General features: G+C 42.9%; 1 protein-coding gene across 5 annotated transcripts in view; it reads left to right on the plus strand.

Annotated features, from left to right (window-relative positions):
* The window catches only part of MAP3K3 (mitogen-activated protein kinase kinase kinase 3), a 72,693-nt gene that overhangs the window by 25,992 nt on the left and 28,101 nt on the right, over positions 1–18,600 (plus strand). For all 5 annotated transcript variants that reach the window (XM_055258632.2, XM_055258631.2, XM_055258634.2 and 2 more), the window contains 3 exons: positions 5,086–5,185; positions 10,601–10,714; positions 16,558–16,678. In XM_055258632.2, coding sequence (XP_055114607.1) covers positions 5,086–5,185; positions 10,601–10,714; positions 16,558–16,678 — 335 coding nt within the window. The remainder of the gene's footprint in view (positions 1–5,085; positions 5,186–10,600; positions 10,715–16,557; positions 16,679–18,600) is intronic.

Here is an 18,600-nt window from a genome sequence, read left to right on the forward strand (position 1 = left end):
TGAGAAAGTGTATGTGTTTGGTTTCAGAGAAGCTGCCAGATTGAAACCACAAATATTTAAGGTGGTCAGGCAGGAATGGCCTTCTGAAGCCCTGAGCAGCAGAACGTTGCTATCAAGGTTTTGAAAATGGTGCGTTCTCTTTTTATGGAGCTGTTTTCAGGAGCCATGGCATTTCAGTGTTTGTGTACTATATGTGGAATTGAGGACTTTATAAAGTTGGTGCAGGGAAGCCAGCAGAGTTAGTACTCTGTGCCACACAGCTCTAGTTTCATGTATTTCATGTCAGGATTTTGTAGAGAATGTCATTGTGGGCATTTTTAACTTTTTACCTGGAATATGGGTAGTATTTATCTAAATGTGTAGGCCCTTATAGAATTAGAATTCACAGGAAAGAGTAAAGAAGTCATGACTTTTCCCACTTATCCATGACAGGTATTCATTCTGGTGGGCTGACTTTCCCATTACTTTGAGAGTATGGGGACCAGACCCCTGACTGTCCTCCCTCTTGACCTCAGGAGGGCTGGGGAGAAGGATTGTAGATTAAGATCTCCTTCCCTTTGGAAATGTTAATGATACACTGATGGGGGTGGTTGCACGGGTGTTAGACCTCTCTTTGAAGCACTGGCCTAAAAATGCCTGTTATTCAATAGGATGGCAGCAGCTTAGATCTTACCCAATCTGGAAGTCCTGGTCTCTGATCTTGACCAGACTTTCAAGCTGCTTTTGTGGGTTTTGAATGGCTCATTGCCAGGCCAAATGCAGAAGAATTTATCTCTGATCATGATCCTTTTTCATTAGTGTGCTAGGGACATCTGAGTGGACTTCTGGTATTTTATCCAGAAAGGCTGGACCCTTTTGAACTGTTGCTGAGGCCTTGAAGAAGGAGGGGTATGATTTGCTATTAGGCATTAATAGAAAGCTATCCTCTCAAAAGGCTTCAGAAAACACCTCTGTCTAGAGAATCCATCTAGATAGCACCTAACAGTATCATTGCTTGGGACAGTTGATTTGGAAGAAAAAATATAATTACAGTCTGGGCCGGGCGTGGTGGCTTACGCCTGTAATCCCAGCACTTTGGGAGGGTGAGGTGGGCAGATAACAAGGTCAGGAGTTCGAGACCAGCCTGACCAATATGGTGAAACCCCGTCTCTACTAAAAATACAAAAATTAGCCGGGCGTGGTGGCCGGCACCTGTAGTCCCAGCTACTCGGGAGGCTAAGGCAGGAGAATCGCTTGAACCTGGGAGGTGGAGATTGCAGTGAGCCGAGTTCGAGCCACTGCACTGTAGCCTGGGGGACAGGGCGAGACTCCATCACACACACACACACACACAGAAGAATTACAGTCTGAATGGATTTCCTAGTGGAGATGAAACTAATTTGGTTAGCAGTATAATTTCCAAAAATGAAAGGTGGAAAGGACAAAGGAAAAAACATGAAGGAATTATCTTCTTGAGATGTTAGGCTTTGTGTGAAGGATAGATTATGGTTTATATTAATAGTCTATCAATGTTGCCCAGTGAAACTTTCTGTTATAATGGAAATGTTCTATATCTGTGCTGTCCAGTATACATATGGCTGCTGTACATGTGGCTAGTGAGCATTTGAAATGTGGTTGGTGAGACAGAGAAACCTTTTTCTTTTAAGACAGGGTCTCTGGGCCAGGTACAGAGGCTCATGCCTATAATCCCAGCACTTTGGGAGGCTGAGGCAGGAAGATTACCTGAGGTCAGGAGTTCGAGACCAGCCTGGCCAACATGGTGAAACCCTGTCTCTACTAAAAATACAAAAATTAGCTGGGTGTGGTGGTGCACGCATGTAGTCCCAGCTACTCGGGAGGCTGAGGCAGGAGAATGGCGTGAACCCGGGAGGTGGAGCTTGCAGTGAGCCGAGATTGCGCCACTCCAGCCTAGGCGACAGAGCAAGACTTCATCTCAAAAAAAAAAAAAAAATAGGGTCTCTGTTGCCCAGGCTGGAGTACAGTGGCGTGATTGTGGAGCCTCCACCTCCTGGGCTCAAGCAGTTCTCCTGCCTCAACCTCCCAGGTGCCTGGGACAACAGGCACACTGCCACAGCCAGGTAATTTTTGTAGAGACAGGGTTTTGCCATGTTGCCCAGGCTGGTTTCAAACTCCTGGACTCAAGCTATCCGACTGCCTTGGCCTTCCAGAGTTCTGGGATTATAGGCATGAGTCACTGTACCTGTTCAGGAACCAATTTTCAGTTTAATCAATTTAAATTTAAATAGTCATATGTGGCTAATGGCTGCCATATTGAATAGTGCAGATACAGTTCTAGATGATGCAGGCTTTTATGCTTCTCACCGATTTAAGCCAACCTGTCACAGAAGAACATTAAAGAAATTATCTGGTCAGATTTTATTAAAACCCAAGGGTTTAGATCCCTCTCTCTTGAGGCTTGTTGCTTCTTCCTCTGGTTACACCACTTCCCACTCTGGGGGAGCAGGGAAGATGAGAAAGAACCACACACTTCTTCCTCTCAGCATGGAAGAGGACAAGAACTGTGCAGGCCCATGGCTGAATATTGCCTGCTCCAACACACACTAGTCTGATTTTATCCTATTTAGGTGTACTAAGAGATGAAGGTTGTTTTAATAGGCATTTCTCCAGTCACATTGAGCATCTTTTCATGTGTTTTATTAGCCACTTACAATTCTTCTGTGAATTGTCTAATCTTTTGCCTTTTCTATTAGATTGTTTGTCTTTTATTGATTTTTTACAAGTATTTTCTCAAAGTTTGATATTTGTTTAACTTTGTTGATGGCTTATTTTGCAATCATTTATTTATTTTTTTTTGAGACAGAGTTTATTTATTTATTTATTTTTTTTTAGAGACAGAGTCTCTCACGCTGTTGCCCAGGCTGGAGTGCAGTGGTGTGATCTCAGCTCACTGCAACTGCCGCCTCCTGGGTTCAAGTGATTCTTCTGCTTCAGCCTCCCAAGTAGCTGGGATTACAGGGCATGTGCCACCACACCCAGGTAATTTTTAAATTTTTAGTAGAGATGGGGTTTTGCCATGTTGGCCAGGCTAGTCTTGAACTCCTGACCTCAGGTGATCCACCCACCTCAGCCTCCCAAAGTGCTGGGATTACAGGCATGAGCCATCATGCCTGGCTTGTCTTCTGTATTTTATGTTACGGTTAGGAAGACCTTCTCTCTCTCTCTCTCTTTCTCTCTCTCTCTCTATATGTGTGTGTATATATATATATATATATATATATATATATTTTTTTTTTTTAAGACAGGGTCTCGTTCTGTCACCTAGGCTGGAGTATAGTGGCATGATCACAGCTCACTACAGCCTTGACCTCCTGGGCTCAAGTGATCCTCCCACCTCAGCCTCCCAAGTAGCTGGGACTATAGGCATGTACTATCACACCTGGCTAATTTTTTAAAAAAAATTTTAGTAGACGGGGGCTCACTATCTTGCCCAGGCTGATCTTGAGCTCCTAGCCTCAAGTGAGCCTCCTACCTTGGCCTCCCAAAGTGCTTGGCCCCCAAGATTTTTTTTAATTCTATATTTTCTTATATAAATTTGAGAGTATGTGTGTGTATGAGTTTCTTTCTGATATTCTTTTCTGTTTAATTTGTCTCTGATTATTTTTAATTATCTATGTTTTAGAGTATTGGGTTGAACCCATATAAAATGGTTGGCCATCGGTAGTCTCATATAGTTCAACCTAATACATTGATTAAAACTTTTTATTGGCCAAGCATAGTGGCTTACATCTATAATACCAGCACTTTGGAAGGCTGACGTGGGAGGATTGCCTGAGTTCAGAGGTTTGAGATCAGCCTGGGCAACTTATTGAGGCCCATCCCTACAAAAAATAAAAAATTAGCCGGTGCATGCCAGTAGTCCCAGCTACTTGGGAAGCTGAGGCAGGAGGATCGCCTGAGCCCCAGAGGTTGAAGCTGCAGTGAGCCGTTATCATGCCACTGCACTCCAGGCTAGGTGACAGAACGAGACTCTGTTTCAAAACAAATAAGCAAACAAAAAACCCACAACTTTTTATTATGGAAATTTCAAGCACACACAAAAGTAGACAGAGTATTAAACTGAACTCCCATGGACCTGTCACCCAGCTTCAACATTACTAACATTTTCCCAGTCTTGTTTTATCAATTCCCACTTTTAAATTTTGCTGAAGTATTTCATAACAAATCATATTTTACACCTCTTTGGATGAGTCCTTACTCTACCTTATATTTGTAGAAATTGTTCTTCGAACTGACCTAATGAGTCTCTCCAGAAAAGCTTTAATGTCAATACTACTTACATGCACAGATACATCACTGGTTAAGAAAACTGATCAGGCATATCACCAACTCAAGGGGGAATTCCTGTGACTCTGTAGTAGAAAATCTTAATTCTGGGGAAAATCAGTATGGAGATTCTTATGGCATCTCAAAGATGAACAATGGAAAAGACCTTTCAAGTCGTGGAGTTGAGGCCCTTAGGAGTTGAGGCCATGTTTTCAGGACTGCTACTCCAGTCTCTACGTTTTCTAGCTTATTTCCTAAATAATTTCTTTCTTTCAACTTTTATTTAAGTTCTGGGGTACATGTGTAGGATGTGCAGGTTGGTTACATAGTTAAACGTGTGCCATGGTGGTTTGCTGCACGGATTAATCCATCACCTATGTATAAAGCCCAGTAGGCATTAGCTATTCTTCCTGATGCTCTCCCTCCCCAAGTCCCTACAGCCCCAGTGTGTATTGTTCCCCCCCGCATGTGTCCATGTGTTCTCATCGTTGGAACATAGTTTTTAAATCTAGTGGCTTCTTTTGTCATTGGCAGAAGAGTCTAAGTTGAAGTGGTAGATGAATGGTTGGGATTGAGCAATAGTTGTGGGTACTGTTGTCAAACCTGATAGATAGATGCTCAAAAGGTGAAAGGTAACGGTAGAGAAGAGGAAAAAAGGAAACAATCGGGAAAAGGCAAATTGAGTGAAAGAAAACAGAATCCTATGTTGAGAAGAAAGGAAGAATATACTCAGACCATTGCTTTTTAAACCCTACATTTTAAGTATACAATTAACCAACCTTTCTTTCTGTTTCTTTTCAGAATTATAGCGTTCAGCCGGCCTGTGAAATACGAAGATGTGGAGCACAAGGTGACAACAGTATTTGGACAACCTCTTGATCTACATTACATGAACAATGAGGTAAGAAGGCAGATGGATGGGGCAGGGACAAGAGGGGCAGATGCCTACCTTTTTTCTCTCTGTTTAACAGAGCCTTTAAAGTTTGTTTCTCTAATATCATCTGCAGGTTTTCATTTCTAGACCCCTTTTCTTAATTCCAACAACTCTGGGATTTCTGTGTTTTACTACATGGGAGATTACTCAGCCATCTCAGCCATCTTCATTCCCCCTACTTAATCAGTGCAGATAGCTCTAATATTCCATGGTGGAATCAGGTATGGTACCAGGGCTAGGGCTTATATTGTCTCCTTTACATTTTGTAGGAGTATCTTATTTTTTTTCCCCCAGCACAGCCTTAACAAGAATCCAGAGGGTTTAGCAGGGGCTAGGGAGGTGTAAAAAACCAGTGAGTAGGTCATCTATTACAGTCATAAATGCAGGATTCTTCTCTCAGAGTTTCTTCTGATTGGAGCTTATTTGTTTCAAATGTTAGCACCTGCTCCAATAAGTTCTTTAACTCCTCCTCCTCCTCACTCCACCCCAGCGGTCCTTATTTACTTCTACTTTGAATATCACCCAGGAAGGAATTCTTTTGACTGTCAGTTTCTGGGCTGCTTTCCCAGCTCCAAGAAGAATATTAAAGACTACAATCAGCTTAGGCTGGTGCTTTGCAGTGTATTTATGCTGAGTAAAGAACGTGTACCTCGAGCAAACTGAGTTAGGGGTGCAAGACAAGAAAGCTGGGCAACATCATGACCCTTGGAGAACCAGATCTTCACTGTGTAGTTTTATTTTATTTGATGAGGAGTTAAAATTTTTCTTTCAGTAAAGACTTTTCTGAATGATTTAGTACTCTTTTCTTTTTCAGTTAATATTTCCATTAAGAATTCCTGATGTTTCTTTATTCTAAAGCCACATATAAATCATTGTTATTATTTTAGTTCATACATGTCTTAACATACTCTACTAATGTTAATGATCAGGAGTTGACTAACTTACATTTGATTAATTTAAAATCCCCCTATTCTGTTCTTTTGTTTGCCCTTGAAACCCTGCACTGTCAGGATCTAAGAATCCCAAATGAAAAATCTACTGAGATTTTATTTATTTATGTCTTTGTAATTATAGTTTTATTGAGATTAAAAAATTTATCATCTAAAAGTATACCATTCAGTGGTTTTTAGTATGCTGATAGAGTTGTGTAACCAACACCACTATCTAATTCCAGAACATTTTCTTTTTTTTTCTGAGACAGAGTCTTGCTCTGTCGCCCAGGCTGGAGTGCAGTGGCGCAAACACGGCTCACTGCAGCCTTGACCTCCTGCACTCAAGCGATCCCCCCACCTCAGCCCCTCAAGTAGCTGGGACTACAGGCACACACTACCACACCCAGCTAATTTTTCTGTATTTTTTTATGGAGGCAGGGTTTCACCATGTTGCCCAGGCTGGTCTCAAATTCCTGAGCTCAAGCGATCTGCCTGCCTCAGCCTCCCAAAGTGCTGGGATTACAGGCATGAGCCGCCGCACTTGGCCTCCAGAACATTTTTATCACTCCAAAGAGAAACCCTGTACCTATTAGCAGTTATTCCCCTTTCTCTCCTCTTCCCAGCTCTTGGTAAGCACTTATCTTTCTGTCTCTTTGGATTTACCTATTCTGAACATTTCGTGTAGTGGAATCATACAGTACATGACCTTTTTTGTCTGGCTTCTTTGACTAAGCATATGTTTTCAAGGGTCATCTGTGCATGTTGTCAGTATGTCATTCTATTTTATGGCTGAATAATAAATATTCCATTTATGGATATACCACATTTTGTGTATCTATTCATCTATTGATAGACATTTGGGTTGTTTTCATTTTTTGGTGATTAAATAGTGCTGCTATGAACATTTGTATACAAGTGTTTAAATGAACATATGTTTTCAATTCTATAAGGTATATACCTAGGCATGGAATTTCTGGGTCATAAGATAACTCTAACTTTTTGAGGAACTGCCCAGCTTTTCTATAATGGTTGCACAATTTTACAGTCCCACTAGCAACTTATGAGTGTATTAGTCTATTCTCATTCTGCTATAAAAAACTGCCTGAGACTGGGTAATTTATAAAGGAAACAGGTGGCTAGGTGCAGTGACTCAGGCCTGTTAATCCCAGCACTTTGGGAGGCTGAGGCGGGCAGATCACGAGGTCAGGAGTTCAAGACCAGCCTGGCCAACATGGTGAAACCCTGTCTCTGCTACTAATACAAAAATTAGCTGGACATGGTGGCGCACACCTGTAGTCCCAGCTACTCAGGAGGCTGACGCTACAGAAGAATTACTTGAACCTGGGAGGCGGCGGTTGCAATGAGCCGAGATTGCGCCACTGCACTCCGGCCTGGGCGACAGAGTTGAGACTCCGTCTCAAAAAAAAAATTTTTTTTTTTTTTTAAATAAATAAAGGAAAGAGGTTTAATTGACTCACAGTTCAGCATGGCTGGGGAGGCCTAGCAAACTTACAGTCATGACGGAAGGGAAAGCAAACACGTCCTTCGCGTGGCAACAGGAGAGAGAAGGGCCAAGCAAATGAGAAAAAGCCCCCTATAAAACCATCAGATCTCATGAGAACAGCAGCATGGGGGTAACCACCCCCGTGATTCAGTTACCTCCCACCAGGTCCCTGCCACGACACATGGGGATTATTGGAACTACAATCAATATGGGATTTGGGTGGGGACACAGCCAAACCATATCAATGAGGGCTGCAGTTTCTCCACCATGCTTACCAACATTTGTTATTTTCTTTTTTTTAATAGCCATCCTAGTAGGTGTAAAGTGATATGTCACTGTGGGTTTTGTTTTTGTTTTTGGTTTGAGACAGGGTTTCACTTTGTTGCCCAGACCAGAGTGCAGTGTGCAATCATGGCTCACTGCAGTCTCGACATCCTGGGTTGAAGTGATCCCCCCACCTCAGTTTCCCCAGTAACTGGGACTATAAGCACATGCCACCACACTGAGCTAATTAAAAATAAATTTTTGTGGCCGGGCGCGGTGGCTCACGCTTGTAATCCCAGCACTTTGGGAGGCCGAGGCGGGTGGATCACGAGGTCAGGAGATCGAGACCATGGTGAAACCCCGTCTCTACTAAAAATACAAAAAAATTAGCCGGGCATGGTGGCGGGCGCCTGTAGTCCCAGCTACTCGGAGAGGCTGAGGCAGGAGAATGGCGTGAACCCGGGAGGCGGAGCTTGCAGTGAGCCGAGATTGCGCCACTGCACTCCAGCCCGGGCGACAGAGCGAGACTCCGTCTCAAAAAAAAAAAAAAAAAATTTTGTAGAGATGGGGGTCTCACTATTTTGCCCAGGCTAGTCTTAAACTCCTGGCCTCAAGTGATCCTCCCGCTTCAGCCTCCTAGGATTACAGGTGTGAGCCACTATCCCCACCCTACTTGGTTTTTTTTATTTAACTCCCTTCCCAACCATTCTTATTTAACTCCCTTCTGAACCATTCTTATTTATTCCCACTTTGAATGTCCACAGGAAGAAATTCTTTTGCAATATAATATGATTTGCAGAACAGTCTCCCATTCCATAAGTAGTTTTGAGATTTTGTTTTAAATATGTAGTGTTTTTGGCCAGGCGCAGTGGTTCATGCCTGTAATGCCAGCACTTTGGGAGGCTGAGGCGGGAAGATCTCTTGAGCTCAGGAGTTCAAGACCAGCCTGGACAACATGGTGAAACCCCATCTCTACAAAAAGTACAAAAATTAGTCGGGTGTGGTGCCTCATGCCTGTAATCCCAGCTACTTGAGAGGCTGAGGCAGGAGGATCACTTTAGCCCAGGAGGTGGAGGTTGCTGTGAGCTGAGATCATGCCACTGCACTCCAGCCTGGGCAACAGAGGGAGATGCTGTCTCAAAAAAAAAAAAAAAAAAAATCTTGTATTATAAATTGGGAACTGTATGAGTTAATTGGACTTTTGCTTGATTTTGTGTTTACCATACATGTATAAAATCTGGCCAGGCATGGTGGCTCACTCCTGTAATCCCACCACTTTGGTAGGCTGAGGCAGGCAGATTACTTGAGGTCAGGAGTTCAAGACCAACCTGACCAATATGGCAAAACATAGTCTCTACTAAAAAAAAAAAAAAAAAATTAGTGGGGAGTGGTGATGTGCACCTGTAATCCCAGCTACTCTGGAGGCTAAGGCAGGAGAATCGCTTGAACCCAGGAGGTGGACGTTGCAGTGAGTTGAGATTGTGCCACTGCACTCCAGCCTGGGCGACAGAGTAAGACTGTCTCTCCAAAAAATAATAAGATCTGACATTTGCTAGGTCCTAGGCAAGGCATACGTTTGCATCTTATGAATCTCCTAATACCAAGTATTCATAACATGCTCTGCTTTTTGCAGTGAGTGAGACTTATTTGTACCCTCAGGGACCTTCTATTTAGTACTTCACTGGAACATATGAGTGTATTAGTCTGTTCTCACGCTGCTGTAAAAGACTGCCCAAGACTGGGTAATTTATAAAGGAAAGAGGTTTAATTGACTCACAGTTCAGCATGGCTGGAGAGGCCTCAGGAAACTTATAATCATGACGGAAGGGAAAGCAAACACGTCCTTCATATGGCGACAGGAGAGAGAAGTGCCGAGCAAAGGGGGAAAAGCTCCGTGAGAATGGAGGAGGTAGTTTTCAGGTTCTAGTCGCTGACTTTTCCCTTAAACAGAAAGATATTAAACTGTGCTATGCAGTCTAAATTTGTGTTTTTATTTGTATAACAATTTTCATCCTCTGACCATCCCTCCACCCCTCCTCTTCCTTTTCTGTGTGTTCTATTAATGTCAGCACAATTGGAGATAGAGTGGGACATGATCCTACTTAATTTGGAAAAGAATATGGGGGCTATAACTGTTTGCAACTTGATGATGTTTTTGGAGAAGAAGCTCTTCTCAGAAAGTGTCTCACAACAGGGTACTGAGGTATGCTACAGCATGGATGAACTAAAAAACATTAAGTGAAAGAAGCTAGATGAGAAAGATTGAATCTTTATGAACTGAATTGAATATGTATGAACTGTATGAGTCTAAATGGAATGAAATGTCCAGAAAAGGCAAATCAATAGAGATAGAGAGTAGTGGTTGCCTGGGGCTGGAGGTGGGAAGGAGGAGTGACCATAAATGGGCACAAGAGATCCTGTTGGAGTTCTGGAAATGTTTTAAAATTGGATTATGATGATGGTTGCACAACTATGTAAAGGTACTACAAATTTTTGAATTGTACATTTAGAGAAAAAAATCTCTATGGTTTCAACTAGATATTTTAAGACCCCATAGTATCCAGTGAGATTGTTTTCCTCCAAACTTATTTTTATTTTTTGTTTATTTTATTTCTGCAAAGTGAAACATTGAGATAAACTTCTGTTTTATATTATTTCCCTTTTCTGTGTCTTGTATCACAGCTCTCCATCCTGCTGAAAAACCAAGATGATCTTGATAAAGCAATTGACATTTTGGATAGAAGCTCAAGCATGAAAAGCCTTAGGATATTGCTGTTGTCCCAGGACAGAAACCATGTAAGTAGCCCCTGTCATGGTCTGGCAGCTGAAGACAAAGCTTGTTTTCCTTCAGGAACTTCTCTTGCCTCCTTGACAGACGTTTTTGTTCCTCAGCCACTGCCAAATTGAGAGCATAAGCACAGCACAGCCCACTTGTCAGTGGCCAGTGAACATTCTTCATTTGATTTCACCGAAAAGCCAGATTGTCAGTGTTAACATTGCATCTAAAGGTTATTTGACTTATGGTGAGGGAGGAAGGAAAATACTTTAAGATAAAGAATAAAATTCTTGTGCTCTAAATTTATGTTTTTTCAATTAGATTTTGACCCCAACGAGAGAAATTTGATTCGTTTGGCAGTGCTGATTAGGAAAGACTGTCAAAGATTTGAGACTGTCATGCTTTATAAACCCAACTACCACAACACCTTGCCTTTCCCTTGGAACACTTGTAGGAAACAAACTTTTCCTTTTGTTCAAAAATCCATGGGTTGGGGGCCTCTTATAACTTATCAGCTGCTGCTTTACCCAATGGCAGGCAGTCTGTGGGGTGTCAGAAGTGGGGAATTATCCCTTATGCACAGTTTTCTCTCCTGAAGAATTCCTGGAGGCCTGCATTTCACAAGAATGCTTGCAATCTGTATCTGTCTTCCAATTACTGATTCCTCTACCAGTTTTCTTCAGATGCATGTTTCTAAAGGTTTCTTGGCACCATTTCCTTTTCTTATGCTTGACAGCCTTTCATTTTCTTTATGTGGACAGCCAACATGGCAGCATAAGTATGGATGTAGTGACTAGGACAAAGTTTAGGTGGAATGCTGCTCATGCTGACCATTTCTTTTCTTTTTTTTTTTTCCAGGTTAATTATTTTTTCCAATTTATTGTGGTAAAATACACATAACATAAAATTTAGCATCTTAACTTTCGTTTTGTTTGTTTTTTTTAGGACTAGAAGGAATTTTATTAATTTTTTTTTGCACACAAAACAACATTTTCTAAAAATACATACAAACAAAAAGATGCATATCAAACATATTAGGAAAGTTGCACATGGGAAGACGGGGAATAGAAATGGGAGGTGGGAATTAAAGAAAATAAATGAGAGAGGGACTTTGTATGGATCAATGATAATAACTCAATCTTCTATTTGACAAAGAAGAAGGAGAAGGAAGAGGAAGAAAAAGAAAGTGGGATAAAGGATCAGAAAGGGAGGAAAATAGAAAAAATTAGAATATGACTCCAGGGTAGACCTGTTTTGTTGTTGCTGGGTTGGTTGGTTGGTTTGTCTGTTGTATTTTTCATATGTTTCGCCATGTTGGCCAGGCTGGTCTCGAACTCCTGACCTCAAATGATCTGACCGCCTTGACCTCCCAAAGTGCTGGGATTACAGGTGTGAGCCACCACGCCCGGCCCCAGAAGAGGGATCTTAGAATTATTGTAGTCCTTGGGAAACCTTATCCAGGTTCCTCCACAGTTGGAAATCATTAGAAGCCAAGCAGAAGTATAATATTGTCCATGAGGAGAACTTGTGAGATGTATCATTCTGTTCCCTGCAGCTTCGAAGACAACTGAGCTAGCAAACGTCCAGAAGACAAAATTTTCAAGGAGTTGGAGTCACTTTCATATATGAACAGTGTAAAAGTTTAGAACGCTTGACCTGGCGTGGTGGCTCATGCCTATAATCCCAGCACTTTGGGAGGCTGAGGTGGGTGGATCACTTGAGGTCAGGAATTTGATACCGGCCTGACCAACATGGTGAAACCCTGTCTCTACTAAAAATGCAAAATTAGCTGAGCATGGTGGCGCATGCCTGCAATCCCAGCTACTCGGGAGGCTGAGGCAGGAGAATTGCTTGAACCTGGGAGGTGGAGGTTGCAGTGAGCCGAGATTGTGCCATTGCACTCCAGTATGGGGGATGAGCAAAATTCCGTCTCAAAAAAAAAAAAAAAAAGTTTAGAACTCTTTAGTCAGGAAAGACAGCCTAAGCATATATAATCAAAGTCTTTAAAGCATCTAAGAGCATGGATAATGAAGACACAGATTTATTCACCTAATCTCAATTTGGATGAACTCCTTGAATATTGAGCATTATCTTAGAACAAAAAAGAAATAATTTGCATAACAAGTGATAAACCAGCCTGGGTAACATAGCAAGACCCCCATCTCTACAAAAGTTTTAAAATCAGTCGTGGTGGCAAATGCCTGCAATTCCACCTACGTGGGAGGCTGAGGCGGGAGGATCACTTGAGCCAAGGGATTCCAGGCTGCAATGAGCTATGATTGCACCACTGCACTCCAACCTGGATGATTGAGCAAGACCCTGTCTCAAAAAGAAAAAAGATGATATATGTGGCATCTATTATTCTGAAATTGTATAGCTTCAAAGCAGATTTTAAAAAGGGCTTTAATAAATTCATGGATGATAAAGCTGTAAATTTAATTAAATCACCTCAGATGCTTTCACAGCTATCATAACTATCATGGTCTTCCACGCAAATATCTCTTGGTACCACCATTAAAACAGAGGACTGGACAGGATGCTCTTGGTGATCCAGTGTGCCATTTCTTACCTTACATTCCCATGTAACAAACTAAAGCAACCCCTCTCCCCGTTTTACCTCCTCCCTGCATCGTTGAATCACTTGCCAAATCTTTTATTGAGATAATTTGTGGGTAGACTTTTGTAACTTATTTTTCTGCTGATCTCCTATCTTCCAGTCACTGAAATCTTGATGCACATGGTTTCCTGGTAATTTTTCATATTGTTTGTGTTAGCACAGCACACTTCTACCCAGAGTCCTTTAGTGAGGTGTTCATGGAATGGTCAAACACCATATTCTATTTGTTGTCTTTAGAATGTTCTGCTAGCTACACAGTTCATACCTATGGGCTCTCCTGTCACGGAGACAGTCCCCTTATATTCTCAGGCATAGTCCCACCTTCCTCCTTCCTCTTTTTCCCCACTTCTGAGTCTTATTCAAGGTGTCCTAAACCCTTGAAGCAACCTCATTTTTATTTACCATACCATTCCCTTTTGCCCCCTTAAATTGAGGTTTTCAAAATTTGGCTGAATATTAAAAAATATCAGTGCTTGGACTCTATGTCCAGAGGTTCTGTTGATCTGAGGTGTCAAAATCTCCACAGGCAGCTGGGCACGGTTGCTCACCCCTGTAATCCCAGCACTTTGGGAGGCCAAGGCGGGCAGATCACCTGAGGTCAGGAGTTTGAGACCAGTCTGACCAACATGGAGAAACCCCATCTCTACTAAAAATGCAAAAAATTAGCTGGGCGTGGTGGCACATGCCTGTAATCCCAGCTACTCAGGAGGCTGAGGCAGGAAAATCACTTGAACCCGGGAGGCAGAGGTTGCAGTGAGCCGAGATTGTGCCATTGCACTCCTAGCCTGGGCAGCAAGAGTGAAACTCCGTCTCAAAAAAAAAAAAAAAAAAAAAAAAAACTTTAGCCGGGCATGGTGGTGCGTGCCTGTGATCAGGAGGTGGGGACAGGAGAATCACCTGAACCCGGGAGGCAGGTTCTGTCTCTAATAAAAGTACAAAAAATTAGCCGGGCGTGGTGGTGGGCGCCTCTAGTCCCTGCTACTCGGGAGGCTGAGGCAGGAGAATGGCGTGAACCCGGGAGGCGGAGCTTGCAGTGAGCCAGGATCGCGTCACTGCACTCCAGCCTGGGCGCAGAGCGAGACTCTGTCTCAAAAAAAAAAAAAGCTCCACAGGCAATTCTCATGGGCAGCTAGGGTTGAGAACCATTACCTGCAATTGAGGCATGACTCACTTCTAAGACGTGGCTACTCAAAGTGTGGCCCGTGGAACAGCAGTGTCAGCATCACCTGGAAGCTGATTAGAAATGCAAGCTCTGAGCTCCTCCCCAGACCTACCGAATCAGAAGCTGCACTTTAACAAGATTGCAGGTGATTCATATGTACATTAAAGGATGAGAAGCTCTGCTTTGAGACCTTCACTGATTCTCTTCACCTGCTTTCTAACCTGTTGTCACAACCTCAGCCTTTTCTTTTACAAATCTATGCTTGTGCTGGCCATTGAAATTCAGCTTTTAGATTTTTTATTTATTTTATTTTATTTTATTTTTTGAGACAGAGTCTTGCTCTGTCGCCCAGGCTGTAGTGCAGTGGCGCGATCTTGGCTCACTGCAAGCTCCACCTCCCGGGTTCATGCCATTCTCCTGCCTCAGCCTCCCGAGTAGCTGGGACTACAGTTGCCCGCCACCACACCCAGCTAATTTTTTGTATTTTTATTAGAGACAGGGTTCCACTGTGCTAGCCAGGATGGTCTTGATCTCCTGACCTCATGATCCGCCCGCCTCAGCCTCCCAAAGTGCTGGGATTATAGGCATGAGCCACTCCCGGCCTAGCTTTTAGATTTTTTAATTGAGGGTTTAGATTGTATGTCCTTTGGTACACATTTCAAATTCATGTTGCCATGATTTATTGAATTCCCACTATGTGTAAGGCCCTGCATTCAGGCAGGTGGCAGGGTGCTCATCATGCACCTCGTCTTTGTGAGTTCAAGACTGTGACCCTCCCTTGCCCTTCACTTGCCTGCCTCCCCAATATGTGGCTTTGACTGTTGTTTCCTTTTTGACCCTTAGCAGAGAGCTATTGCACATCGGAGGCTTCAGCAAGAACATTCACTTCCCCTTGGTTCTGACTTCCCGTTAGAGCAAGACAGTTTTTCAAGACAACCTGCATGTGATAAAGTCTGGCATGGGGACTACGGGAGGTTGCTTGGCAGCTGAACTCTCCCCTGAGAGCAGGAAACCTTTTTCCTGGAGGACAGGATATAGAGTTTGTTTAGATCGGACTTTTTTTGTTAGGGGGAGGTAGAGGAGACAGAGGAGCAAGTAGAAACTTTGAACCAACTTGTTTGTAAATCCTGAGCTCTCACCCCCACTCTCACCAGTGCCCTGCTTATTTGTAATAGCATCCTGACATCACTCGATTACCTCCAGGATTTAGTTTTAAGCTTTCTCAGTGCAAAGGCCCCCGTTTGTTGCTTAGTTTTCTCTGGTGGCTGGACTGGGCCCGGTGGAAAGAGTGGGTGGGTGCTGAGAGGATTGCTGACCCTCCTCTCAGGCCCTTGACCTCTCTCTGGCAGAATGGTACTTATGATAGCTTTTCCCAATTGAACATGATCCTGAGATGATTTACATGTAAACCCTGGAATCTTCTTAATTTTCAAGGAGTGATTATGGTTGGGAAAAAGAAGCATATTGAGCTACTTTTAAACATACATATATAAGCTGGGCATGGTAGCATATACGTATAGTCTCAGCTAACCCAGAAGCTGAGGTGGGAGGATCCTTTGAGCCCAGGTGTTTGAGTCCAGCCTGGGCAACATAGCAAGACTCTGTATCAATCAATCAATCAGTCAATAAGATAAATACATATATAGCAACCAGAATTTTGTTGGGGAGGGAAGTTGCCATCATTCACTCTCCATTCTCACTCCCTCCTCTGCAGAAATAATTTTCTGCTACTCTTCCTAAACTCTCTGGAGAATTTTATGAGAGGGTATTTACAGCTCTCTTTTCTGTTTTGCAGATTATTACAGGAATGCCTGTTATTCCTCCATGTCTGGATCATCACCTGTTAAACTGGGGCACTAGGTCTCAGCACTCATATATTATTGAAGCTGTAAAACTACCTTGAGCGAATAGTGGTTTGCTGAGACAAATAGAGGAGTGAGATTTGGGGGAAAGTTGGGTAACTCATGTATTAAAAGCATGAAGATGGCTGAGCCTGCAGGGAGTCCTTAGGAAAAGGGTGAGAAGGCCTTGACAGGCCTGACTGTGTAAAGATGTAGCTCAGCCTTTTTCCTCTTCTTTTACAGAACAGTTCCTCTCCCCACTCTGGGGTGTCCAGACAGGTGCGGATCAAGGCTTCCCAGTCCGCAGGGGATATAAATACTATCTACCAGCCTCCCGAGCCAAGAAGCAGGCACCTCTCCGTCAGTGAGTATTTCATCCCTTTTTTCTCCCCCTCTATTTTATCTGCCCACATTTAAAAAAAAAAACAAGTATTTGTTAATTAAATAATCATCAAATATTTATTGACTATTACTCTGTGTAGAGTAATCCTTTATGCCTTTATTTTATTTAGAGAGGAAGGGCAAAGAAATAACTGGGATGGTATCCTGACTCTCAAGCAACTTAAAATATAATGAAATAGTAGTGTGATTAAATTCCTTTTAAACATCCCTGAAAAAGTGATCGCCTCAGACATCTGCTTGAAAACTTCCAGCTGTGTTTACACTCACTTTTGACCATTCTTGTGAAGAATAGAGACTTGTAAAGTTAGGAATCAGGTCTAAGTTTGAATTTTGACCTTAAACCTCTTGCTTATGATTCCTGAGAAGTCTTTATACCTCAGGGAAGATGCTGACCAATGAAACTTTTGAGAGAGTCAAGCTAAGTTGTCTGGGAAAGAAAGGAGACTACTGACATAGTACAGTCATTTCTCTGTATTTGTAGGGGATTGGTTCCAGACCCCTGTGGATGCCAAGATCTGTGGATGCTCAAGTCCCTGAAATAAAATAGTGTAGTATTTGCGTATAACCTACCCACATCCTCCCTTATAGTTTAAATCATCTCTGGGTTATTTATAATACCTAATATGATGTAAATACTATGTAAATAGTTCTTTTTTATTTTATTTTATTTTTTTTTGAGACGGAGTCTCGCTCTGTGGCCCAGGCTGGAGTGCAGTGGCGCAATCTCGGCTCACTGCAAGCTCCACCTCCCGGGTTCAAGCAATTCTCCTGCCTCAGCCTCTCCGAGTAGCTGGGACTACAGGCGCCCGCCACCATGCCTGGCTAATTTTTTTGTATTTTTAGTAGAGACGGGGTTTCACCGTGGTCTCGATCGCCTGACCTCGTGATCCACTGGCCTCGGCCTCCCAAAGTGGTGGGATTACAAGTGTGAGCCACCGCACCCGGCCGTAAATAGTTCTTATGCTGTATTTTTATTTGTATTTTTTTTGCTATTTTTTTTTTATAATTTTCCACATATTCTCAATCTGTGGTTGGTTGAATCCACAGATGCAGAACCTGCAGATATGGAGGGCCAACTGTATATACGACCCTCTGCTAACTAGTCAGAAAGCTCTGTGGCTGTTACCAGTCCTTCCCAGGACAGGAATCTAAATCAGGCCTGTGCATTATTACTAGTTAACCCAGGATTCCTGTGGATCCCACTTTTGAGAGTCTGGAGAGAAAGCCCCCATTTCTTGAATTATGGAACTTGTATCAAAAGGGAAATCTAGTCTTATCAAACATCGTGTTGAGCCTGCTGCCTTAATGTTTTGGAGACCCCTGCTGCTGCTAGAAAGCCAGCTTTGCCCTTATCCATATAGGTAGAATTGCTTCAAATTGAACTGTCCTCTGAAGATCCTGAGCTGAGCTTGAGAGATCTAAGCACTGATCCTGTTGCTGAGTTTGTCTGTTTGCAATATGCCTCCTGAGGGAGTTGCAGGAAAAATATGTTACTGAGGTACTGACTTTGCCTTACTGAGTAACTTCTGGAATCCAGGCAAGTACTGGTAGTAAGTATTGCCAGGCTGAAAGTCTGTATATGAATTTCAGATTTCTGTAGATAATTGGGGAATGTGTTGGTTGAGGAGGGAGAGCTAGTACCCTAGCAAGGAGAGCCTAGCCACAGCGTCTCTGGCCCTGGAATCTATGTGCCTCAGAGCCTGGGAAGCTCTGCCAGCTTGGCCTCTTTTCCATAGTCCTTGTAGAGATTGAGGGGATGGAGGTGGGCAGCATGGTCCCTTGTAATCAGTAAGGATTGATGGGGCAGTAACTGGGTCTCCTGAGCCTATGATATGTGCATGGAGGCAGGGGCTAAATACTCAGCCACTGGACCCTTTCTCCATG

This window comes from Symphalangus syndactylus, chromosome 20 (assembly GCF_028878055.3).
Source record: "Symphalangus syndactylus isolate Jambi chromosome 20, NHGRI_mSymSyn1-v2.1_pri, whole genome shotgun sequence".
Taxonomy (NCBI): domain Eukaryota; kingdom Metazoa; phylum Chordata; class Mammalia; order Primates; family Hylobatidae; genus Symphalangus; species Symphalangus syndactylus.